The sequence below is a fragment of the Camelina sativa genome, chromosome 5, assembly GCF_030686135.1.
Source record: "Camelina sativa cultivar CO46 ecotype springtype chromosome 5, ASM3068613v1".
Classification (NCBI taxonomy): Eukaryota; Viridiplantae; Streptophyta; class Magnoliopsida; order Brassicales; family Brassicaceae; genus Camelina; species Camelina sativa.
Window position 1 is genome coordinate 39,654,323 of NC_141884.1, and position 26,992 is coordinate 39,681,314.

Genomic DNA, 26,992 nt, shown 5'->3' on the forward strand with positions numbered 1-26,992 from the left:
AGTTTGATTATTCGAATTTTGAATTTACATACACGTGGGGGACCCCCACCCACCACCGTATACAGATACTATCGGGAGCATTTCTGGAAGGCCCATTAAACAAAGAAGAACCTTTGAGGTACATTAGCATTTTCTAAAGGCCCAATAATGGTAAGTATCTTTGAATTGTAAACTAGTATAAAAAAAAAAAAAAAAAATTAGAATAGTTCCAGTCCAGTTATATTTTTAAGAATTTTATAATACTTGTAATTTTTTATATCTGTAGCAGTAATTAACATCATCAGATTTATTTTATGTAGTAAATAAATAACAGAATTAATAAAAAAATTAAAAAAAAATTCATCATAACATTTTGGTCTTGGTATATTTGGTACCAAATAAAAGACAACATATGATCATTAATTGTTAGATCAAATTATTATGAGCAAGTCACTCAACCTGCTAGCTAGCCTCCCAGTCTTCTCATGGCGATACCATTTCTTTCTTTTTTTTTTTTTCTTTGAAAGTTTTCTAATCAGATACTACTATGTTATTTGATTCTTGTATATATATATATATATATATATTTTTTTTTTTTCTCTACCATTAAAACCAAAAAAATTGCCTCCTTACCAAGAAAGAAAAATAAATATTCTTAAGAAAAATTGCCTCCTTACCAAGAAATGAAAAATTGCCTCATTATTATATATATATATATATATATGTATATATTGTAAATTTAGATGATTATTAATTTATGGTATTATCGAAACTATATTTTACATGGGGATTTCAAAAAAAAAATATTATCTTATTATCTTATCGAATTTTGTTATTTTTTATACTGTCCCGACTCAGGACCAACAAAATTTATTAATTTATAGTGTTTATTAATTTATAAAGTATTAATTTATAAAGTATTAATTTATAGAGGTTTTACTGTAGGTGTTTTTTTCAAGCCATCATATTTAACATATGATTTTATTGCATAATGTTTATATCCAAAAAACTTTTTAAAACAATCATATAAATTATATTTTATTCTAAAATTATAAATATAAATAAAATAAATTTCAATCCGTGCTCTAGCACGGTCCAAAACTAGTAGAATAGTATTAGTGCAAATTGCGCACACACACACACAACAAAAAAAAAGCAGAAAAAAACTTAAGTAAGGATGCTAAAGAGACTTAGGCATTTACAACACCGCTTAAGAGATCTACTTAACGAAGAACGAGTTACTTTGGACCGTAAACTGAAACCGATCCAAATTAGTTTATTTGGATCAGTTCAGATCGGTTATTTGGTTTTGGATTATTTGCCTAGGGCTATTGTCACTGAAAGACTATAGTAGACATTTTAATAGTTAATATTATATTAAATTAGTTATGTACATGTTTAATGAATTAAATGTTTTTTTATATATGTCAAATACTCAAACCTAATCGAGAACACACATATAGTATATTGTTAAATTTTTTTGATGTAAGAAAAAAAATATTATTTTAAATAGGAATAAAAATTTTAATTTTTTGACATATGCCAATTTCTGATCAATATATTTGATATCATTATTTCGTTCATGTGTAACTTTGAAAGCCAAAAGATATTGGTTAATCGAAAAATCTCTAACTAATAATAATATAGGATCCTTTAAATCCCAATAAACAAGGGGAGGCTTTCAAAAGCCCAATAACGAAGATAGGTCCAGGAAGAGTGTTGGAAACCACGTGGCAAGAGATTGGAGAAACGGACGAACATTCGTGTGGGATGGATGGTGTTGGAAACGACGATGGGCTCGTTTTCACCTAATACTTGTCGGCTTCTATTATCCCATCGTCACATGCTTCTTCCCTTTTAGGTTTTCTCTTTATTTTATTTTATCTTTTACTATGAATGTAGTCTTGCAGATTAGGTTCAAGAGAATCAAGTGTTCGTTTGTTTTTTTCTTTTTCTTTTTAAGGTCAGTGGCTGAGGTAATCACTACACATCCCATTTAAATCCAATGGTATTGGTCCGAATTTTATTGAAATAAAGCAGGGTCAACAACTATAACTAGATTTTTTATCTTCTGGGACAAGGATAAGATGAAAACTATAATGGCGCGTTAGTTACAAAATAATTATCATATAAATGTGAAAATTATAATAGTAGAATTATCGTTAAAAATGGTAAAATACAATGATAGTTAGACTTTTTTAATTAACATGTCTGAGTGGTAAAATTCGCATTAAGAGTAAAAATATAGTTCCACACGTAAGATGAAGTCACTAATCATTATCTCTAACTATAATAAGATAACCACAAGTCAAATAACCAAAAAAATATATCCACGGTTTTTTATTTAGATCAATACTTTGTAAATTGGCAAAATTCCCAACCAACTTTTAAAAATAATTTGAAATCGTTTAATTAACATACTAGTAATTTGCATTATAAAAAAAATGGTTAGTGGTAAAATGATCTGTCTAAATGTAGTGCTTACAAATAAAATAAAATAAAATAAAAATAGTAGTTTCTCTCTCTTCTATCTATAATTTGTTGCTTTTCCGACAGAGAATGCTTTATCTCTCTTCCTCCTCCTCCTCCTCCTCCGTTGTCTAAAAACAGAGATCTTAGAAGAAGAAGACAAAATCTTTACCACCAGATCTTTCTGCTTTCTTCTTCATCTTTACAGCTTGTCACATCACTATAACACCTAAACTCTCGGACCCTCAATCCCCCCCCCCAAAAAATAATTCAGAAAAAAATCAATCCTTTTTTTTTTCTTCTTCTCAATTCATATTCCCTCCGATGAGGTGTAAGAGACACACCGTAGATTTCAGCAGCAGCACCAACGGCGTTTGCGCTTCTTGCCTCCGTGAACGTCTCCTCTCCCTCGCCGCTTCCGCCGCCGTTACAGCCGCCATTGAAGACAACAATCGTAGTAACCAATCACGCAAATCTAATAATCCTCCTCCTCCTCCGCTTTTAATCTTCCCTCGCTCTGTTTCTCCTTACGTAACCCGTAGAAAATCCGACGCCGGAACCGGAACCGGAGAAGTAAAAGATGATCCTTTAACAACATCTTCTAATCGGAGATTCATCACAACCCCTCAGGTAGATCTCGCCGGCTACTCATGCAAAGACTTCGAATCGAACCGATCTCATAAATCAAAAAAATCGTCTAGATTCTCTAATCTATTCAGAGCTAGATCTGAAGATTTCGATTCGAATCCTAAATCGAGCAATCCTAGATTCTCTAGCGACGCGTCTGAGTCTTCGTCGTCTTCTTCACGTTCATGGATCTCGAAAATTCTCTCCACCGGTCGCCGGAAAAAGCAACCGTGTTATATCGAAGACGTGATCGCAGGTCGTAGACCTCAGCGTATATACTGTAGAGGAATGTCACCTGCGAGAGATACGGAGCCGGAAGCGGAATCGTTAGAGGAATTGAGAAGCACACCGGCGACGACGACGACGAAAACTCCGGGAAGGAGGAAGGTTGGGAATGGGATAGGGAAGAAGAGTATGTCCGGGATGGCTTTTTGTTTGAGTCCGTTGGTGAGAGCTAGTCCTAACTGTCCGTTTAAACGGAGAATGAGATTCCCGTCGGAGTTTGGTAATTCCGGTTCCGGCGAGGTTACTACGGAGCAGGAGAAGCCTCATATATCTGCAGCGGCGTCGTTTTGCGCAAATAGATCGAAGAAGCTTGTGGATTTAGGTAGAGTTGATCGCCGCCGTTGAGTTCGTTCGGTTTGGTGGTTTAGTCTTTGGTCAACGTATTTGTTTGACTTGTGGATGGATAGTAAAAAATTAAGTTACCGCTCGTTCGTTTGGCTTTTTTCTAAAGATGGAATTTTCCAAAATCAAGCTTTTTATTTGGCTTGGGGTGAGAAATAATCAGAATGGAACATAGTTTGTAATTTGTAACTACCACCTTGTAACGTTTTGTTTCTGATTGTAATTGTAGAGTTTGATGGGCTAAATATTTTGGTTCAGACAAGCAATGTAGTGTTCTTCTTTTGAAAACTTATGTATCCAGCCAGGTTGTGTTAGTTAAGAAAGCATGTCAAAGTATTGGATCGATCGGTATAATCGTGGAACTAGATCAAAACGGGGCTAGATTCCAACAAGTTTGGACCAAATCAGGAACGGATCGTATAACGATTAGATACTATATAAACCATAACTTCTATAATGAGCTCAAGTGTTAATTCAAATGTATGTCATTAGACTAATCATTTACGTTTTTGAATAGTCGTAATGAGGGAGCTTAGATTTATAAATTAAACTGAATTTTTGACCCATGATTTTCTTGCTTAAGAGAGTGACAGTTTTTTACTTAATATTTTTTTTTGTCTTTACCTTAGGAAAAGTTTATATTGGGTTTTACAATCCTCTCCTTCTTATATAAAGTCCACTTCAACACGTAGACCTACAAAGCTAATATTGGAATCGCTTATATGACACAAGTATCAAAATAGATATTATCGACTTTTCATAAAATTCAAGTACGACATTAGACTGTTTTCAATTCAACTTTTATTTAAACCAAAAATATCAAAGTTGAATTTGTCTAATTACGCAAGACGGCAAGAGGGGTCCATGGGATTCATCTCCATGGGTCCGCGAACGCTCATAGAAATTAAGTTAGGTTAGGTTAGGAAAAAAAGATTATCTAAAACACAATTTAGATAGAGATTTCTAAAAAAAAAATACATGAAAAATTGATTTGGATTTGAATTTTATTGTTTTGAGCTAAAATAACATCACTTGATTACCGTTCAAACCGTAGAAGTTCAAGTCAGGAAACCTTATAATATCGATTTGTTGTTCACTAATCTAAGCTATGAACATATAAGGTTTTATCTCTCCTATGAGAAAGTTGCAAAGAAAACGAATTCTGTTTGGGAATATTGTTGACTCATAACAATTTCGTTTTCTGATCAATCTCCATGTTCCCATTCAACACTTTGAGCTCTTACATTCTGGCTTGTGAGCAGAATCTAGTGTCAGAAACAAGAGATTCAAACAAGAGAACATCTATGTTGTCACTGAAATTACAAGAAAAAACAAAACCTGAAACTCTTTGGTAGATGATACCACCATTGAATGCACAGTTCACTGATCATGAAACTAAGTCGCTTTCTTCAGATTTCACTGGACGATTGCTAATAAGTCGCTTTCTTTGCAAAAGCAATGCTTAGCATCGGTTCCAAAATCAACCTGAAGAAATCAAGAAAGAGAGAGAGAGATGTCTCAGTTTTCACAAGTATGATACAAAGTCATAACAGAATAGTGTTTTTCTAAATGTTCCCTAATAATAATCATCAAATACAAACCTCATAGGCGCTCATATAGGAGAACACAACCTGTAAAAGAGACAAGAGCATGCATGAATAAATGAATTGAGTAATTTCATTTATCTTTAAAGTTTAAGAAGATGAAAGCATACCTTCTTGCCAGGTCCTACTTCCCCGACCTCAGACCCAACAGAGACAACCTGTAATCATCAACTGTTTCTTCTCAAGACTTGTAACAACCAAGTAAAAGATCAGGGGAGAGAGAGAGCCTTACCTCGCCTGTTAGGTACCTCTCGAATTTCACAGCTGATTTAGGCAACAGTACTCCACCTGAGGATTTCTGCACACAAGTACAAAGCTTTAACACATCAACACAGGATATGTAACTCACAGCAAGGACTGTAACTATTTGATTTACCAAGACTCGAGAAAGACTCATGATTCGTTAACTAAAACCGCAAATACCACGAGCTGAGCAACTAAACAAATTTTTGTTTTGTTTCTTGTAATCTCAGACTCTCAGTGCCCTAATAAATTGTTCCCAAGACTTTAAAGATCATAAGGGGACATTTCAACTCGACAGCTACGGAATCACAGGAAGAAAGATAAGGAGATCGACTCAAAAAAAGTAAAAAGTAAAAAAAGAAGAAAGCTTAAGAGAGAGAACCTCAGAAGGCACTTCAAGACGGACAAGGACTCTGTCTGCTTGTGGAACAACCTGCAAAAACCCAATTACAACAAACATAAATGATCTCCACCGATTAAAACAAAAATCACCACCAATTGATCAAAGGAGACGACGACGATGGAAAGAAAAAACAAAAAAGGTGTGTACCTTTGACGGTTCCCATTTGGTGGAGACGGCGTTAATTCTAAGGGAGTTTCTTCGAAATCCTATAGAAGAGATACAGAAACAAGAAGGGATTCGTTAATGGGAGATAAGTAAGACACAACAAAAAAAGCTAACAACGAAAACAGAGAAACATGGATTAAGATTTGTACCGAGAAGGCTCGTCTGGTGAGGTAGAGAAGGAGGACCATTGGTTTTGATGGAAAGAGACAAGAAGGGTTTAGGTACTGTTACGAAAGTAGAAGCCATTGGGATAAGTTCCTTACTCGATGAAGTCACACGACACGGCGGAGTTATTAGGTTGGGACTTGGGAAGTAGAGTAGGTAGACTCGTTCGTTCTTGCTGTGTTTTGTTTGTTTATTGACGAACCTCTTTTCTTCTACACACTTCTCATAAGTTCTTTTTGAAAAGTTTCTGTCCTTTGTTCGACTTAATTTTGGGCTTTACTACTATCTCGGCCCAATCACTTTATGCGCTCATCTTTGAACACCATTTCTGCTTTCTGATACGGTTTGGTTTTTTATGTTAATCCAACCTAAATTATATAGTTCCTTACTGCTGGTTATTATTACACTCCTATCTATAAATGTAACTTTTATTAATTCTTTTGAACATAATTTTTGTTTTTACATAATTTTGAATCATATTCATTACCTTTTTGTTAGAAAATTCAGAGAATATATAAATCGTAGTGTAGTACCGGATTGGTGATACAATAATGAAGGTGAATGGTATGCCACGGTAAAAAAAAAAGTATTCCATCTTTTAATTGTCTAACAAAATTTCACTTTTTTGTGGTTTTGGTATTTCTCTGCTACAGATTTTTGTTTTTTTTCCTATATATGTATTTTAAACAAAAGTTATATCCAAATTAAAGGAAATTTGGTATCATATGGAGTAAATGTTTTAAATGAATCGCCTTGGACACACACAAATTACTGAATATTGTCAGATTGGAAGAGAAAATATACCATAAGAAGTAGTAATATACTTACCTTATAACCAGAGAATTCATCTGTTTATATCGTCAGAAAATAGTAAAACGACCCAACCAAACAAAAAAAAAAAAAAAAATCCGTGATATTGAAGCAAAGAACTTCAGATGGTGTTTATATTTTATGTACAAACCAAAAGCAATGCTCTGTTTTTTTCTTTTGTTTTTTGGTTTTGGTTAAAACGAAGTGAATGAATAAAAATGTAACCGACTCACTCACCAGTCTCACACTCCTGATAACCACCGGAATAGCTCACTGATCTCTTCACCGGTATGATTCGCTTCTAAATCCATCACCGTCAATTCCTCGCTCCGACGACTGCTCCCGGTAAAAAACCTACCAGAGCTTCTAAACGACATTGCACGCGACGATATACCTCTCGAGAGTCTGTCCACGTAATCCTTTAGCCAGCTTCTAGAACCTTCGTTACCTATATCCGCCGCTAAACTCGCTTCAACCGCCGTCGTTGTTGTCGCTGTAGTAGTCGTCAAGTCTTCTTGTTTTCCCGATATGCTTCTCCGGTTAAAATTCGACTCTGAGATTTCTGATTCGACGTCGTCAACTATGTAATCGAACGAACCGATTGAGTAAGATCTGTGCTGATCATCAGGAGATTCCGGAATCGGTGTTTGACGACGGCTGATGGATCCGATTTCGAGACGGAAGCTGTTTTCTCCTCCGGTGTTGTTGTTGTTGTTTCCGACGGAGACGACGAGAGACTTCATTAAATCAGACTCCGAGGCGAAGAGAGGAGAACGACAGAGAGGACAAGTCTGGTTCGAGACTAGCCAGATATCGATACAATCGGCGTGGAACGCGTGACAACAGAGAGGAAGAAGACGGAGCTGATCCTCCGGCTCAAACTTCGACAAACATACGGCGCAATCGCCGGAATTAGTGGAAGTAGATCGGCGAGTCACGGAGGAGAATTTGAAAATCGGGAGCGAATCGAGCACCGTTGATCGCTCTGTTTCCGGAGCGACTCTGTTTCCGGAAAATCGTCGAGAATCTGAAGTTACAGCGGCGGAGGAGGAAGATGAAAAGGAAGAAGAAGGAAGAAGGGAGCGGTGGCTAAAGCGGTTGAGACAGCGGAGGAGGAAACAAATGGAGACGGAGATGAGAAGAGTCATGAGAAGGATGAGGATGATGACTACTACGCTAGGTCTGAGACTATCGAGAGAAGAAGAGTGAGAATCGTAGTTTTCTCCATGGCTGGGATTGATGAGGTTTTCCATTGTTGATGGATGAGAGAGCTTCAGAGAGAGAGAGAGAGAGAGTTATAAATTTCCCAACTGTTTTTTATATTAATGACGAAGAAGAAAGAAGGAGAAGAGAGGCACGTGACGTGAGAGAGGGAGAGAGAGAGGTCACGTGAGAGTCATGGACCGGTCTTATTTATAAAGAAGGGGGACGACGTTGGAAAAGAGGCAGAGAAATAAATGTTATCGAACTAACTCAAACTGTCCATATTTAATACCACCATAAAGTTATATCAAATCAATTTTTGCCTTTTTCATTTAAGCTTTCACTATTTAATTTTTTTTTGAGTATACTATATACTCCCTCTGTTTTACAAAGAGTGTCATTCTGACACATTTCATACAAATTAAGAAAAGTTTGAATTATACATGTTTGCCCTTATTTAAGAAGTGATTAAAGGTTTAAATTTAATAAAAAGAGCTGTGGGTTTAGGGGTAAAAAGGAAAATATAGCATTAAAAAGCACGTTGGAAATGTAGAATGACACTTTTTGTGTAACAAATTTTTTTCTCTAAAATGACACTCTTTGTGAAACAGAGGAAGTATATTTTTTTAATTTGTATAATTTGATAAAATTAGAGAAGAGAGACATGTATTTCTTTCTGAAACCATATTTTACTATAGTTTATGTGATATGTTATAGTTTACTATATATATGTATTAATGTATAATAAAAGAAACAAAAATGTATTTAAAAGTTTCGTTTTATTTGGGGGGGGTTTTGGAATCATATCTTGAGTTCCTTCCTTTATACTTATTACCTTGTTGAGTCTAAAAACAGATGGATACCATTTTTGACATTTTACCCCGTTGATTCTTATGATCATTTTTTTCAACTTTATGTTGCTTTTGTGATAATAAGCATAGCTACTATTTTCACACTGTCCTTTTCTCTAGTAGTATCCATTAGTAGTTCTTTTTTTTTTTTTTTGCCAAGTGTTACAAAATCCGAGGTTTTTTTATTTATGCAATAGAATCCGGAAAAGTTTGTCTCCTTGCGTGAACGACATCAGGCTTGAAGATAAATAAACATCAGGTAAATAAACATCTTTGACAGAAAAAAACAATCAAGCTATTAATTAATACATTTATAGGTCTAAACCAAAACTAAAATAACGTACAGCTGCCAAGGAAATGTTTACTCAAAACTTTGTTCGTAAATTTGTTAGGAAATAGCACTGCTGAAAACAGATCTTGTTTGCTTTTGTGTTGAATAGAATGTTTATAAACATTCTATATTATCTCAGAACCTCAATTAAGAATATTCAAATAATGGTCAATGTATTTTTTTAACAAAAACTCGGTACGAGCCAAAACGAAAACTATATATATACTATATCATTATCTATAGTAGTATTAAATAAATTCCACAAGTTAGTTGGCTTACAATTAATACGACTCCGCAGGGGACATGTGAACACAGCTCTTATTAGGATAGTACAATATGCTAAATCAGAATGACACTTGTAATATTAAGTCCATCACGTAATGGCATATACGTAGAGAGAGCCACGTGACTACTCATTGTTGGATATTATTGTTTTCTTTGGGTTATATATATGTATTTTTGCGTAAATTAAGGTTGCGGTTGCACGTTCGTAGCATGCCCTCTTACTCCATTTAGCTCTTATAAAAAAAGTTCATAGTTTGGAGTTTTCACTGTTTCGGTTTTATTTTTAAATACATAAGAAAACAAAGATTGATTATACAATTCCAAGATATATCAAGATCAAGCTATCCAGAAACTATGCCACCAAATACGTAAAATCGCATGTAGATACAACCTGTAACTGTAAACATAATACTATTTGATTAGCGATTAAAATAACTTTAAACCCCTGTTAAACAACCATTCTCTCATCCAATCATATACTTAAAGTCTTAGCCCAACATTTTCCCATTTTTTGTGCTTCTTACATCTTTTTGAGTAGTTATATAACTTTGATCTAAAGTTTGTGTCCTTCTTTTTATTTTTAATACTCCCTCTGTTTCATATTAAGTGTCATTTTAAGCTGAATATTTTGTTACAAAATAAGTGTTATTTTGTATTTCCAAGGTAGATGTTTGGTAAATTTTCCAATTTTATCCCTACCAATTTAATATATTGACCAATAGAAAAAAATAAATAATATATTGATAAGGGGTAAAATAGAAAATTTAATGATTTTCTTAATCTGTGTGAAAAATTCTAAAATAATACTTAATATGAAACAGAGTGAGTATATATATAGATGAATGTAGTTTTCATTTGACAAAATACAATAGTAAGCTAACCTTATTAAATATGAAAACGAAAAATACTTGTAGTTATAAAATTGTTTGTACTTATATGTATCATTTGTTAGCGGACATGTTTTTATTGCTGTATAATTTAGATAGGTGCTATGTAAAGAAAGAAAAGTAAGAAATCAATAAATGGAAGAAACATGGGTGTGCGCTCTTGTGTCTGTATCCCGCGGAAAAGGACAACAAAGTCATTAAAACAGACAACCAACTTTATTATTCATCAAACCGTGAATATTTTCCACGTCACCTATCTATTTCCCTTTCCAAATCGATTTTTGTTTACTTGATTGTTTTTGTCCTACAACTTTACTTGTATTGCACTCTAAGCATGTTCTTCTTTTTTTTTTTTCTAATCTACAACTAAAAAAAACCTGATTTTTTCTGCTTTAAATTAGTCTATAGTATCTTAGATCGCTAGCTCAAAGTCAAAGGGTCCAATAAAAAGCAGCTTAAAGTGTAAAGACAGATCGAACAAATCGCGAGCCAAGATGATTAAAGGGTAAGCTCAAAAGAATGTAAGATGTTGAAATTATTTTCAACTTGTATAAAAAAAGAAAGGATCAATCAACATAAAAAGAATTTCCATAATAAGGTATTTCTAATAAAGGAAAGTGAGGTTTAAAGAGGATTAAACAAGTTACCTGGCTAAAACAGAGCATTGTCTATACAAAAGTAGTAAAAAGAAGAAATATTGGTTCTGTAACAATACTGAAACTGGAACTGATCATCAGAGCATAAACATGCCATGTGTTGTTCTAATGCCTTTTATATATCCTTAAATAGGTTCGGTCACAGCCTCACAGGGGTTATTTAGACTAACCACATGTCACTTATGGGCTCATAGAATACCAACATTATTATATATCAAACCTTTGTGTTCTTCCACCTTTCTTCACTACAATAAATGTCCTCTCCATATTCAAAGTCCCTGCCAAGATAGAAATAGTGCTTGTAAAGGTAAGACTTGCCTCTGTATCCTCCTGGAAAATGTATGTAAGCTAGATAGACATAGCTGAGATGAGATACTTCAAACAATCTTTAAAAAATCTTAAAATTAGGCTTATCATTGGTGATCACAAAGTACACCTGGGGGAAAACAGAGGAAGGATATTCGGAATTCATAACCAGATTTGAAAGTTCACAGAACATGAATTAGAATCCAAACCTACTTACCATTTATCTTCATACAAAGAGTCACAGTAAGCTTGTAGATCAGCTAGTTTATTAGAAATTAGTAGTTTTCAAACCCACCCACAATTACTCTTTTCCCGTTAATTCTCAACTTAGATTCAGCTTGAAGTATTTCCCTTGATGCAATTCTCCACATTCAGCTATTTTTCTGAGCCTAATCACATGCAAATTCAGACAAATGTAGTAGAGGAGTTAATAAGAGGTAATAGAGCAGAATGTACCTTAATTAAATCCCTTTAACTGAAGGGCCTTATCAAATCGAAGGCCTTTGTAAATTTGTGAATTTGTAATTTATCTTATGGGCTAAAAGACCGACACACCCATCTATATTTGGGCTCCAAAATAAATTTAAATACAGTAGAAACAACATCTATTTATCCCTTATAAATTTACACATATTATTTAGGGCTATATTGGTTAGGCCTGGGCACTAATACCCGTTACCCGTATTCGACCCGTTACTCGGTTCATACCCATCCCAAAAAAGGGTATCCGCAGCTTTAGGGTCGAGTAAAGGGTATTATATTTATATTACCCGTGAGTAAGGGACGAGTATAGGGTATTAGTTTAGTTTTCAATACCTGTCCCGTTACTCGGCCCTTTACCCGTTTTACTACCCGACCCGTAAATACCCGTTAATATTTTGTATTATTATTATTATTATTTATTATTAATTTATAGAGTTAGAGTTAAAACCTAAGTTCAACTTAGCCTAACTGAATTAATATATTATTTTTATTTTCAAAATTCGTAATTTTATAATTTTGGAACTATATATTGCATAAATTAATAACATTTTTTTATCGTGTACTCGTTTTCCGGGTAATAATAAAGGGTCGGGACGAGTAAAGGGTCAACTATTTTTTACCGGGTACCCGTTTCTCCGGGTACCCGTTATTAAAGGGTCGAGTATGAGTAAATTTTTTCTGTTACCCGTTAGGGTCGGGACGAGTAAAGGGTCGGAGAAAATTCAAGGGTATCCGTTCCGTGCCCAGCACTAATATTGGTGGATGCCACAATATGAGAAACGAATGAAGGATATACCATACTGTCAGAAAACTTTGGTTAGTACCATATTTTTTAGAGGGGATATTACTGGGTAGCCCCTCAACATATGGGCGGGAATTTTGGGAAGCCGACAGCAGGGTCGTGTAGGTAGGTGACAGAATTAGTAGGGGGTCATCATACGGGTGTTATACTATTAGTGAAGAACATGATATTTTAAAACTATGAACCAGTTTTATAAATAACCCATGCGATTTTGTTCGATGTTTTCAGATTTTCAAAAGCTTGCATTCCCTGTGGTTTGTGTAATGCCTGCTTCTTATACAGAAAACTTTATGTTTGTGGAAGGAAAAGAGCTGTATCCGATGCTAAACTGAGATGAGGGATCACGGGGGTAAACGCATCTATTGATCTTCCGCTGAGCCGTCTAAGATTGATCTTCGGACAAGTAGCCGCATCTTTTAACACAACACATGAGGATGCGCTTTAATGGTATAGGTAGGGGAGAGAGAGAAGGGAGAGAGGGGGAGAGAGAAGGGAGAGAGAGAAGGGAGAGAGAGAAGAAGGGAGAGAGGGGGAGAGAGAGACGTAGGGAGAGAGAGAGATAGGGGAGAGAGAGAAGAAGGGAAAGAGTGGGAGAGAGAGGGGAGACATAGAATAATATGAATTTTGAAAAAAAAAATTATTTCTACCTATCCTTGTCCCCCCTATTATGCTCACCTACGCAAGGAGAAGAAAGTAAATACATCTATCTACCAACAGTAATACTGTAGTGATTATGGTATTTCCTTTAATATGTTTCATTATTATGCTATCCAATGCATATTCTCTATTATTTATCTATACTATTAAAAGGGAAGCATTTTTAATAAATAGACATAGGTTAAAAGATTATTACATGAAATACCACTGAAAACAGAATAAGGATATATATAAATCATGTATCCAAACAGATTGATATTTAATAGGAGCCAAACATATTGATATTAGTGGTATTAGCTGAATCTATACTATTAAAAGGTAAGCATTTTTAATAAATAGACATAGGTTAAAAGATTATTACATGAAATGCCACTGAAAACAGAACAAGGATATATATAAATCATGTATCCAAACAGATTGATATTTAATAGGAGCCAAACATATTGATATCTAATATATTAAAGGAGAAGTCGAGAGAGCTCACAGCCAATCTCACAAAAATTGACCTCCTTTGCCCTTAATGAAAAATACCCTTATAAATATTTCGGACAAGCTTTTACTCTCTATTTAGGTTGCTGAAACGCACCACATTCATCCTCAGACTTAAGATTACTAATTTGCCATTAATGAAATTCAAAACTAGACAATTTTACCCTTTTTCTAAGTTTTAATTTTTTTTTAAAAAATAAAAAAACGAAAATTAAAAAAAAAAACGAAATTTGTTTACAGAATCGGAAATCTAATATATTTACGCAATATCTATCTTTAAAAAAATAGAAGATAAATATTACAATATATTACGAATATTTGTTTAAAGAAAATTTCTATTTTTTAAAATATTAAAATGGTAAAGATAATTATGATGATTTTCCTTCTAAGCTATATATATAGACGCTCAGCCAAAACAGTAGAAGTCGGATTCAATAAGCTAAACATATAGTTTTGAGAGTATAATTTTTCTTTTGTATTATTTTGTTTCTAATGAATCAACTTTACTATTGTATGATTTTGATTTTTTTTTTTCATGTTGATGTACTATCTATATGCTTTGGTGCTTTGCATAATTAAATTTTATGCTGCTATAATTTTTAATTATTATGTGGAATCATATCAAAAGTTTTACTCATTTTGTTCTGTTTGATTGTGTTTTAGGTGTACTTGCCATGGACCATGGATGTTTTTTTGTATATCAACAAGATTGGACGAACAAGTTGATGACGCAAACAAAAATAATCAAATCGGTAAATTATTATTAATAATTGTGTGTTTTTTAAGTGGTGATTGTTATTCAATTTTATTCTCTTGGCTAAACATGATCATATTTTTATTCGATGATTTTTTATTCTACAAGCAATTTTATATGGTTCATCAGATTCTAATTTTTATGCTTTTTTTGTAGTGGTTGTTTGGAAAGCAAGATCAAGCAATCATAGACTTTGTATGTGGTTTCTCCATCTGTTTAAACATATATATTGTATTATTTTTTATATTTTTTTTTTGTAGTTTAGTAATTTGAAAAACTTTTATATGTAACCTAATACATATTTTTTTTTGTTTCAGTTGAATTTATGGATGATCATTGATCATAATTGTGGATCTACAAAACTGAATATAATAAAATTCATATATTAATTTTTGCTAATCTGAATCTTTAATTTTTTTAAATAATATTGTTGCTAATGTTTTTTTTGTAATGATTATAGTTGCTGAAAATTATGATGGATTCTGTTTATAACAAATATATGGTAATTTTCTAAGAACTTGGATTTCGTTCTGTTTACAAATACATTTAAACTAGAATTCTATTTATATGTAACCTATTACATAATTTTTTTTTGTTTCAGTTGAATTCATGGATGATCATTGATCATAATTGTGGATCTACAAAATTGAATATAATGAAATTCAGGTATTAATTTTTGATAACCCGAATCCTTAATTTTAAAAAATAAAATTGTTGCTAATATTTTTTGTAATGATTATAGTTGGACAAAAACTATGGTGGATTCTATTCATAAAAAATATGGTAATTTCTTAAAAAAATTGATTTCTTTCCATTTACAAATAGATTAAATATTTCTTCATAAATATTTGTGATTAATATTTATTCTTCCTCTTAAATTGATAGAAAGAAGAAGGAAGAAATATTAATTGGATTCAGGACTTTATATCTTCAGGTTTTTCAAGAAAGAAAGAGATTAAGGAAGATTAGGAAAAGCTTTTTTAACAATTTACAATTATTATTTATTTGAAATTGCTTTAGATGGATAAATAATCTATATTACAAATTGTAAATTTCGCATCTAGTTTAATAAAAAAATCTAAAATCTAAATTTTATATCTTATTTAAAATTTAAAAGTAATAGAAAATAAATACTAGAATATATTGCAAATATTTCTCTGAGAATATTCCTGTTTTTAAAATTATTAAATTTCTAAAGATCTTTTGTTTCACTTATAAACACGAAAAATACAGTGTTTCCTGTTAAAGTTTTAGTTAATGTTTGTGTTCTTCGATTGGTTATGTTATATGTGTGTCGGAGCACCATTTTGGTTAGTGGTTTTTTTATTCGACTATACATACAAGGGCATACAATTACAAGTTAACCAATTGAAGCAAACTACTCTGCAAGTTTTGTATGAACAAAAAAAAGTTAGAAGAATTAGTAATTTTAGAAATATCACCATTTCTGTAAATATTTGCTAACATCTGTATATTTTTATTATTTTACATTCGTAATTTAGAAAATAAAACTTGAAAGTTGACAAATTTTAACAAAATATTATTTAAGATAGAACCTATATAAAGTAACATTTATTACGTATATGTATATAAATATATATTTATAGAAATATTACCATTTATGTAAATATTTGCTAACGCCTGTATATTTTTATTATTTTACATTCGTAATTTAGAAAATAAAACTTGAAAGTTGACAAATTTTAACAAAATATTATTTAAGATAGAACCTATATAAAGTAACATTTATTACGTATATATATATATATATTTATATATATATATAAAGTACATTCATTACAATATCACCAGCAATCAAAATTTCAATGCGTAACTGATTTAACGAGGAACAAACAAGTTCCTAATTAAATGGGATTTTTAATACGTAAGGTTGAAGTTGATAAAAGAAACACAAATCAAGCTAAGTTGCGGTTTTGACCCAAAATAAAAATAAAATCAAGCTAAGTTGCGGTCATATTATAAATATGTTGGAATGTGGTGGATACGGATTACAAATTTTGTTCCTATATATATCGGAAAAAAAGGCATAGTCACATGTGCACAGCAAATTAATGTATTATACTAAAGTAAAAGAAAATAAATACTGTACAAAATATTGCAAATATTTCTTTGAGAATATTTCTGTTTTTAAAATTATTAAATTTCTACAGACCTTTTATTTTTTACTCTAATTTTTTTTTTAAAACAAAAATTAAAAAAATAGAAATCAAATATTCAATAATAAAATCTTTTGTAAATATTTGTTTCCAGAAAATTTATATTTTCTAAAATATTAAATTTCTATAGATAACTATAACGGTTTGATTTGGATTGAAGGAACTGAAAATCTCGTGAGGATATACCACAAACATCCATTTAATTTGAAGATATGACACATTTTTTGTGATCTCGACAAAATCTCATAGGATTGCTGTAAATCTCTGGAAAAACCATGTTATTCCGGCTGAATATTCTATCACCAAAAGGAAGAACAAAGATTCTAAATAAGACAAAAGGTCATGACAATTAATATGTATATGAGTAATTTTAACAAATTATTTTCTTTCACTTTTAAAAATAAAATGTTTAAAAAAACGAATTATTATTTTTTAAACTAAAATTAGAAAATCTTAGAAAGAAAATAATCTTATCCCATTTTAAATTATTAAAAAATGAAAAATAAATGGAGGGTTTTCAAAAATACCCCTTTTTCTATGTCACTTTTAAAAATTACCATTTGATGGTGTCCATTTTCAAAAATACCCCATTTTAGTATATAAAATGACAAAATTATAAACCCTAAACCCCAAATACTAAACCCTATCCCTTAAAAACTATACCCTAAATGTGTAAATTGGGAACCCAAACAAAAAAAAAACAAATTCTTAAATTAATTTAACATAGGGAAATTGTGTAAAAGATGACAAAAGTGAAAGTATTCAAAAAAGTGACATTTTTGAAAATGGTATGCCAAAAAGGGCATTTCTAACAAATTCTCAAAATGAATACTATTTTTGAAGATAAAATTATAGCTTCTCTTTTAGTTAATTCTTTTCTATTTACATTTTTGTTGGAATCCTTTTTAGCCCTATAATTAATTTACTTTTTATTTTGTTAAATTAGTTGAACTATTATTTAAAAATATATTTGCCTACACAAATTTATAAAAGAATTGAATTAGTGTTATATTTGACCACAAAAAGTTTAGCCAAAAATTGTTTTTAAAAAGTTTTTGCCCGCACAAGTCAAATTGTTATTTTGTTAATTGAATGTAATTTATTTTTTCGCAAACAAAACTATAAAGAAGTGTTTAATTTTACTGTTGTAGGTCTAATGTTGACACATGTTCAGATAAAAAATATATGTTTAACTGAAATAGAACTGATGTTGCGATCGAATAGGACATCTCTTACGGCTGTTGAGAAAATTCCTAAACCAGATAATAGTATGATGAACACATGTGTAAATAGGCTTATCGCAGATGAGAGAATATATAAGCCTCATAAACAACAAGAATTGTACAATGAGTTGTTAGCTATGCTAACTGAGGAGCAAAGACGTGTTTATGAAGAAATCATTCACTCTGTGAATCACGACAAAGGTGGTATGTTTGTTGTTCATAGATTTGGTGGTAGTAGGAAAACTTTTTTGTGGACTATTCTTGGTGCTGATATAAGGTCTAAAGATAATATTGTTATGAATGTTGCTTCAAGTGGTATAGCTGCTTTACTTTTGGAAGGTGGTAGAACGGCTCATTCAATATTTGGTATTCCAATCAATCTTAATGAATATTCTGTGTGTACGATCGATGCCGAATCTGATCTTGCTGACTTAATTAGAGAAGCAAAGCTCATAATATGGGACGAGGCTCCAATGATGAACAAGCTTTGTTACGAAACTTTGGATAGGAGTTTGCGAGATATCATGAGGTGTGTGACAGATTCTACATGTTATTACAGAAGGAGGAAGAGTAGCGACAGTTTTAGCATCTATCAACTCATCTGTTCTTTGGAATAGTTGTAAGGTTCTTAAACTTACCGAAAATTTGAGACTTGGCAAGGCACATAATAGTATGGATGCGGGTGCTCTCGCCACTTTTTCAAAGTGGCTTTTTGATATCGGGGATGGCAAAATCAACGAAACAAATAGTAGAGATGTGGAGATAGAAATTCCGGATGATTTATTATTGAATACAAGTGGAAATTCTATTCAAGCAATAGTTACAAAAATCTAAGGTGAAAATTTTGCAAGGAGAACTGATCCAAAGTTCTTTAGGGAAGAGCTATTCTAAGTCCAAGAAATGGTGATGTAGATAAGATAAATCAATTTATGCTTAGCAAGCTACCAGGTATGCAAATTAAATAGGATATGGAATATGGATATTGAAGTAATAATTTTTAAAAATACTAATATTAAATACATATTGATGTAGTATTTTCTATCAATTAAATTATCAATCTACAATTTGCATTAATCAACTCACTAAGAATATACAAAGATGCTTAATCTATTCTTAAAAAGGAAAATGTTCTTTTGTAACAATCATAACTAACAACCTGATTCAAAGAAAGAAAACAAGACAATTCAAACAATGCAAACTCAAAGAAACATAACACAACTAGCAACAAACTTTAAATCAAGATTAAACAAGTGAACTTTAGGCAAGGTAATTGACTTGGGAGATAGCTAACCAATCCTAGATGTCTAAGCAACAATCAAGAACAATCCTATGGCGAAGAACACTTATGTAAATCAATTCATTTCCATGATAGAGATTCCTATGCTAATCAAGTGATAATCAATAATTTCCAAAGGCAATCACAAGGCAAGCATGCATTAAGAACAAGTCTAAATACCACTAAGCACCCTAATCATCAATTTCCATTGGCTAGGAATACAAAGCTCTTGATTAATTTGGTTCGGGAATTTCATCAAACACCTTATGGGCATGAAAATCCTAATGTCTAGATTCAAGCATGATCAAGGCTATCTAGCATTATAACACTAATCAAGATAGGAAACACATAAATAAAGCCTTAGACATCAAAGATCAATCATCTATCTCCTTAATCTACCTAGCCCAAAGTTTTAAGGATCTACTCACTCATCATCATGATCACACAACATAAAGAGTTTGATCTTTGTGAAATCATAATAAGAGATTTAAAGGAGAAATTGCTATTAAAAACTTAGAAGTACTCAATCATTCAACAAACCAAAGTAGATAAGCTTAAGAACCCTAAGTGGCTGCTAAACAAAATATAAGATAAAGGATAAAAGGGAGCCGGGTCAATCCAGTTCAAACCGGTTTAAACCCGGATCAAAACTAAAACAAGTGAGGAGCCTGGCGGCTCCACGCGGGCAGGGTTTGGCCGATGGGAGGTGGCCGATGGCTTCACGCGGGCAAGGTTTGGCCGATGGGGGGTGGCCAATGGGAGGTGGCCGATGGCTTCATGCGGGCATGGTTTGGCCGTGGGAGGTGGCCGCCGGCTTCACATGGAAAAGGTTTGGCCGCGGGAGGTGGCCGCTGATGGTGGCGATCAAGTGCGTCTCCTGTTCCATCAGCTTTTGTTTGGCTGCTGGTCTTGACCGCTTGCTTCACGCGGGCAAGGTTTGGCTGATGGGAGGTGGCCGATGGCTTCACGCAGGCATGATTTGGCCGCGGGAGGTGGCCGCTGGCTTCACGCGGAAAAGGTTTGGCCGCGGGAGGGCCGCTGATGGTGGCGATCAAGTGCGTCTCCTTTGGCTTTTGTTTGGCTGCTGGTCTTGACCGCTTGCTTCATGCAGGCAAGGTTTGGCTGATGGGAGGTGGCCGATGGCTTCACGCAGGCATGGTTTTGTCGCGGGAGGTGGCCGCTGGCTTCACGCGGAAAAGGTTTGGCCGCGGGAGGTGGCTGCTGATGGTGGCGATCAAGTGCGTCTCCTTCGGCTTTTGTTTGGCTGATGGTCTTGACCGCTTGCTTCATGCGGGCAAGGTTTGGCTGATGGGAGGTGGCCGATGGCTTCACGCAGGCATGGTTTGGCCGCAGGAGGTGGCCGCTGGCTTCACGCGGGCAAGGTTTGGCCGACGGGGGGTGGCTGATGGGAGGTGGCCGATGGCTTCACGCGGGCATGGTTTGGCCGCTGGCTTCACATGGAAAAGGTTTGGCCGCGGGAGGTGGCCAGTGATGGTGGCGATCAAGTGCGTCTCCTGTTCCATCAGCTTTTGTTTGGCTGCTGGTCTTGACCGCTTGCTTCACGCGGGCAAGGTTTGGCTGATGGGAGGTGGCCGATGGCTTCACGCAGGCATGGTTTGGCCGCGGGAGGTGGACGCTGGCTTCACGCGGAAAAGGTTTGGCTGCGGGAGGGCCGCTGATGGTGGCGATCAAGTGCATCTCCTTCGGCTTTTGTTTGGCTGTTGGTCTTGACCGCTTGGTTCATGCGGGCAAGGTTTGGCTGATGGGAGGTGGCCGATGGCTTCACGCAGGCATGGTTTGGCCACGGGAGGTGGCCGCGGGCTTCACGCGGAAAAGGTTTGGCCGCGGGAGGTGGCCGCTGATGGTGGCGATCAAGTGCGTCTCCTGTTCCATCGGCTTGTGTTTGGCTGCTGGTCTTGACCGCTTGCTTCACTCGGCCACCGTTTGGCCGATGGTCTTGGCCGCTGATGGTGGTGATCAAGTGCCTCTTCTCCAGTTCACTTTACTTTGCTTCTTTGCATCAAAACAAGTCCAAATGCTCCAAATGTGATGATATTAATCTAAGAACCTCATATGCTCCTAAAACAACCTAGAATGACAAGACTATGCAACAAAACTAACCAAAAACAAGGCTTAAAACCCAACAAAAAACAAGATATCACATATCTAAAATTCCTTCTTTATTTTTCTATTTACAGGTGAGGAGAGACGATATCTTAACTTTGATAGTATTGAAACGTCAGATAAAAGTGCTCATGATAATATGATCTACACTCAGGATTTCCTAAACAATATACAAGTTTCTGGATTGTCAAGCCATGCTTTAACGTTGAAAATAGGAGCACATGTCATGTTGCTAAGGAATATAGACCCTAAGGGAGGTTTGAGTAACCGTACGAGGTTAATTATTACTCAGATGACCAATCATATAATCGAAGCAAGAATCGTGACAGGAAAAAGGTTGGTGATAAAGTACTTATCTCTAGGATGTATGTTAGTCCACCTGATGCAAAGTTTCCCTTTCGTATGAGGTGAAGAAAGTTTTCTGTTACCGTGGAGTTTGCAATTACTATAAACAAAAGTCAAGGTCAGACGCTAGAACATGTTGGATTGTTTCTACCGAAACCGGTTTTCACACATGGACAGCTTTATGTTGCCTTCTCTCGAGTCACAACCAGAAAATGCTTAAAGGTATTAATTACAGATAAATATGGGAAATGCCAGAATAAAACACTTAATGTTGTTTTCAAAGAGGTATTTGAGACTGTATAATTATGGTTTGTAGTTGGATAATTGTTTTGGATATTTAGACTTGAATAATATTTCTTCTCTTAAATAAAGTAATTTTTAATATCTTTAAAACTACCTCTATTTAATAGTCATATATAGACTTTCACATTGGAAAAACCCATTTTCTAATTTTGACTTATTTTATATTATAAAATAAAAGATAAATACATTGTAGATGGTCTAAGAACATTTTATTAAAAAAATTCACATGATTATATTTTATTTGGTTTCAACAATGTTGTTTGAAAACATATAATTGTTAGCTGTGTCATAAAATGTATATATAATTTTACATAATAACTATTAACTACAAAATTTACCTTTAATCTGTAATTATATATATAATAATAAATATTAAAAATATTTAATAGTCAAACAAAAGGTGAGACACTAAAACGATTAAGAGGCAACGTTTAATCGTGACTGTTTGTATTCTTACAAATCTGGAATCCCCTTTTCGTTTTCGATAACAGAGAAGAAACAGGAAAAACCCTAATTGGAGAAAATCATGAGATTCGATTAGCGCCAAGGTCAAGGTCTAATTGATCTTCTTCCCAAAAGAACTAATTGGCGTATACACGCCAAGGTCTTACATTCTTGGAGTATCAGCGAGTTCTTTACAAAAAGAGTACTGCTTCTTGTGGATGTAGAGGTTAGTATCGTTAATTGAACATCATTCTTACTTAAAGTTCATTTTTTAACAATTCTTATATATACGACTTCCTACAATTGTTATTAAACTGTGAAGAGTAACACAATCAAAACTACTTTTTTACCAAATACACTCGCTAAACTCCAGAAATATATCGACGATGGTGAATGGTATGATATTAGAAATTTCAAAGTAATCAATCCAACCATGAATGAGAGGAATACTCATCATCCTTATCAAATTAAATTCACGGACGATACCACTATGACGCTGGTCCAACAATTGAGTCCAAAGAATTACTTTTGATTTGAGTATTTGGATGATATATATCATGGAAAAATAAATCATCCCATCTCTTTCGGTAAGTGTTTCGTTAATTAATTTAATATTGATATGGTACAATATGTGAGTATAGTTAATTGTAACTTTGTGTTCGAGAATCTAGAATCTTTATAGGATTTGTTGTAACTTTGCGTATTGGTCCCTCCCTTAGAAAAGTATGAATTAAACTTTTACCAAATATAGATTTGCAACACTTTGGAAAGCTAAATTCTGTCTTTTTCCCAAATTAGTTGTCTGTGAGTGTATAGTAGATGTGGAAGATAAAAGAAGACCTGAGAGTGCCAATAATAGTAATGATGTTCTCACGTTGTTGAATGGCAGGTAAAAGACATTTAATCTACCTTTAGGACAGTTACGTTTTAAAGTTGTCTCTATTAAGATTATTTATTAATTTGATAAACATGTAGGAATGAAACTTTGAAATGTCGTGTCAAAAACAACTACACTTCTGAATTCATGTCTAAATGGCAATCAAACGGGTGCCATCTCATATACAAATCCAAACCTTTTTTTTGTGTAATGCGGTTTGTGAAACTCGGAGAATATGAAGGTGTGTAACATAAAATAGTTCTGATATAATCATCATAAGGTAACCAATATATTAATCTTAAACTGCAAATGTTTATAAAACCACAGTTCGAAGGACTGGAGAATCACCAGGCTATGTAAGATTTGATTATGTAAAAATAACTTTATACACTTTATATATGATTATGTATGATGTTAAAATAATTTTGTTTCATACACTTTATATATTTACAAGTCTGAGTTTGCTGGACGTTATTATATAAACCATGTGATGGAGCATCAAAGTGAGAGCTCAGAGACTCAGTCATAAAGAATAGACTCAGAAATAAAGATACAGTGGCTTAATGAAATTTTTGTATATGCAAACTTTAATATAATTTTGAATGTTTATAGTACCAAATACAATGGTCTAAATAGAAGTATATTTATGAGTTGCTTAAAATATTATTTTAATAGTCTAAACGAAATTACATATTATATTATCCGAAATTATTATATCAAGGTAATTAAAATTGACCGTAACAATTGTATTTGGTTCATTTAAAACTTTGTTATGGTCAAATTGGGCTTAAACTTTGAAAATAGCCTTTAAAATTTCAATTAAACTTTTAAAATGGACTTTAAAATTTCAATTTATATTTTGCATATGTAGAGTAATACTATAAACATTTTATTAACTATTCATTCTGTTATTTTAAAAAGTGAAAATAATAATATTTAATATGAAACTTAAAAAAAAAAAAAATTTGAACATACGAACTACTATAAAAATTAAAAAAATTAAACAGGTTTTTAAAATATAATAAAAATTTGATTCAACATTATGAAGAATTAAATTAGTTTTTTTCTCTATTCAGTTCTTGCCCGCACAAGCGTGCGGGTAACTCTCCTAGTTAGTGGTATTAGCTGAACCGAAATTAAAAGATATAACCCTAAAAAATCGTGTGCAATTAAGATGGATTCTAAATCGGTTTCCAAACAGATCACAGTCTAATAATAAAAATTACATAATATTTATGAAAATTAAATTTATTACTATAAAAATCGAACACTTAAATTCAGAATTATATATGTGTAAACATATTTAACTTGGTAATATATTTAGATATATTTCTGGAAACAACAATTTATTATATAAGGAATTGAATTGGTCAAACCTAATTTGATATTATAAATGACGTGGTTAATTAAAGAAAGTAAATATAGAATTATCAAAAATGAAAATAGATAACATTAGATTTTCAAATTTCTTTAAAATTAACAATATTTTTTATGAAAATATAACAAAAATTAATAATAAGAAAATAAATAATCCCTATATTAGTAAAAGAGAAGTACAATTTTGCCTATGCCGATAATGCCACTGTAATTTAGTATAGAATTCAAAGTCATTAAGGGTAAATTAGTCTATAACTGTGTTTCGGATCGGGTCAAAATTGTGCAATTACCCGAAATCTAGCAATCGGATACTTAGTACTGTAGTCGAATCTTAAATGGGTTTGGTTTTTACCCATTTACGAGATTTTAAAAAGCTTAACCTTTTAATAAAAAAATATATAGCTTAATCTTTAATTCATTGTCATATCACGACAATTACGTGAATCATTACGCTATTTAATGCGACGTCAAATTAGATTATATGAATATCTTTCAATTTAGGAGATATTAATCCGTATAGAATATTCGACAAATCTTACTAAACCGTTTTTTTAGTAATCTAATTGATTTCCAAATCGTAATATCCTTAACTAACTTTGAAGAAAATATCTACATAGTAAAGAATATAAGTATTACCTAATTAATTATACAATAAATACCCTAAAATCTAAGAATATACCCTAAAATCTGTATTCTGCCATAATCGGAGCTGCTATTTTGTTATTTTGAGTTATGAAACAAATATTCAAACAAAATATAGGCGATATGATGGCTAATTTTGTGGAAACTATCAATGAACAATTACGAAATTTAAGCAATATATTTGGCAAACAATATTTTAATAATAAATGAAAAATCAGAAACAGATATTGAACTTTTTCTATACCATTTTCCTATGTATAACGAAATTTTTTGTTTAAGCCTAGAATATATTTTTTCGTTTTTCAATTTTAATAGCACATAATTTTTTGTTCTTTTTGCTAACTGAAGATCTAATTTGAGTTTTATATTCTTGATTTCAGCGTTTTAATAGAGCATGGAAATGGTTGTTTCTCCACTTTGTGTATCACTGTTTCTTCAAATCAATGGTACTTTGATCTATTTATTCTTTAAATTTACTTAGTTTATTGACTTTGTAGATTTTATATTATGTTAAAGTTTGATCTTTCTTTTTTATGACACACCCTTGATTGAAAAATCTTAAATATCGTGTTCATATTAAATACTAATCAGGATATTGATAAGAGAAGGAAGAGAAGTTGGTAGAACATGGATCCTCAAATCAAGTAATGGAGCTAGATGGTTTGAAGTATGACTACATCATTCTGGTTTTTTCATTTTGTTTAAAGGTTAGATTTTCAAATTTGTTTTAAAATTTAATCATATTTTTTTATGAAAATGAAACAATAATTAATAATAATAAAATGACTAATGAAACAACTATAAAAGGAATATGCTCTTTTATATTGATTTCAAACTGATTAAAAAGAATATATTTAAATTATAGGTAATATATATATCCGAAAATTATTGTTTTAAAACTTATGAAAATATTTTATTGTTCTTAAATAATAGAGCTACTAAATTCTATTTTTGTCTAAAATCTATTTTTATAAAAAATATTATATTTAATTAAAATAAATAACGAATAATAGTATAATTTAAAAACTTTAATAAAATTTCATCAATTATGGTTTGAATTAATTATAGTAAAGATCATTTTTAATGTATCATTAATTTGTGTGTTTTGTTTTTGAAGATTTGTTTTTGAGGATGGCAAACTTTGGTTTGATATTTTGGACTTGGGAATTAAACACATTAAGAAATTTATTGTTTGGTATTTAAATTAGCTAATAATTAGGGTATGTTTATGAAGGGTTTTAGCCAAGGAGAATGTTGGATCACACAAGAAACAAGTACAAAACCATTTTACCAGGGTGTAGTACAATTAAGAGACTTTAATTGTGACGTGAAGACTATACTACTCGTGATTGATTTTATTGTGTTAAGACTTTTAAATGGGAAAACATGTAATCGTATTAAGGAGCAA

General features: G+C 32.6%; 3 protein-coding genes across 3 annotated transcripts; 1 reads left to right on the forward strand and 2 right to left on the reverse strand.

The window, feature by feature from the left end:
- Positions 1 to 2,435: 2,435 nt before the first annotated feature.
- On the forward strand, positions 2,436 to 3,990 carry LOC104788288 (uncharacterized). Its single transcript, XM_010514025.3, has one exon. It carries the CDS (start codon positions 2,773 to 2,775, stop codon positions 3,703 to 3,705), a length of 933 nt encoding a protein of 310 aa, XP_010512327.1. The 5' UTR covers positions 2,436 to 2,772; the 3' UTR covers positions 3,706 to 3,990.
- Positions 3,991 to 4,899: 909 nt separating this feature from the next.
- On the reverse strand, positions 4,900 to 6,503 carry LOC104788289 (10 kDa chaperonin 1, chloroplastic). Its single transcript, XM_010514026.3, has 7 exons — positions 6,267 to 6,503; positions 6,100 to 6,158; positions 5,932 to 5,982; positions 5,539 to 5,604; positions 5,417 to 5,464; positions 5,304 to 5,333; positions 4,900 to 5,187 (listed from the first exon to the last, which is right to left on the reverse strand). Exons 1-7 carry the CDS (start codon positions 6,361 to 6,363, stop codon positions 5,119 to 5,121), a joined length of 420 nt encoding a protein of 139 aa, XP_010512328.1. The 5' UTR covers positions 6,364 to 6,503; the 3' UTR covers positions 4,900 to 5,118.
- A 580-nt stretch (positions 6,504 to 7,083) lies between these two features.
- On the reverse strand, positions 7,084 to 8,539 carry LOC104788291 (E3 ubiquitin-protein ligase ATL4-like). Its single transcript, XM_010514027.3, has one exon. It carries the CDS (start codon positions 8,343 to 8,345, stop codon positions 7,335 to 7,337), a length of 1,011 nt encoding a protein of 336 aa, XP_010512329.1. The 5' UTR covers positions 8,346 to 8,539; the 3' UTR covers positions 7,084 to 7,334.
- Between the last annotated feature and the right edge of the window lie 18,453 nt (positions 8,540 to 26,992).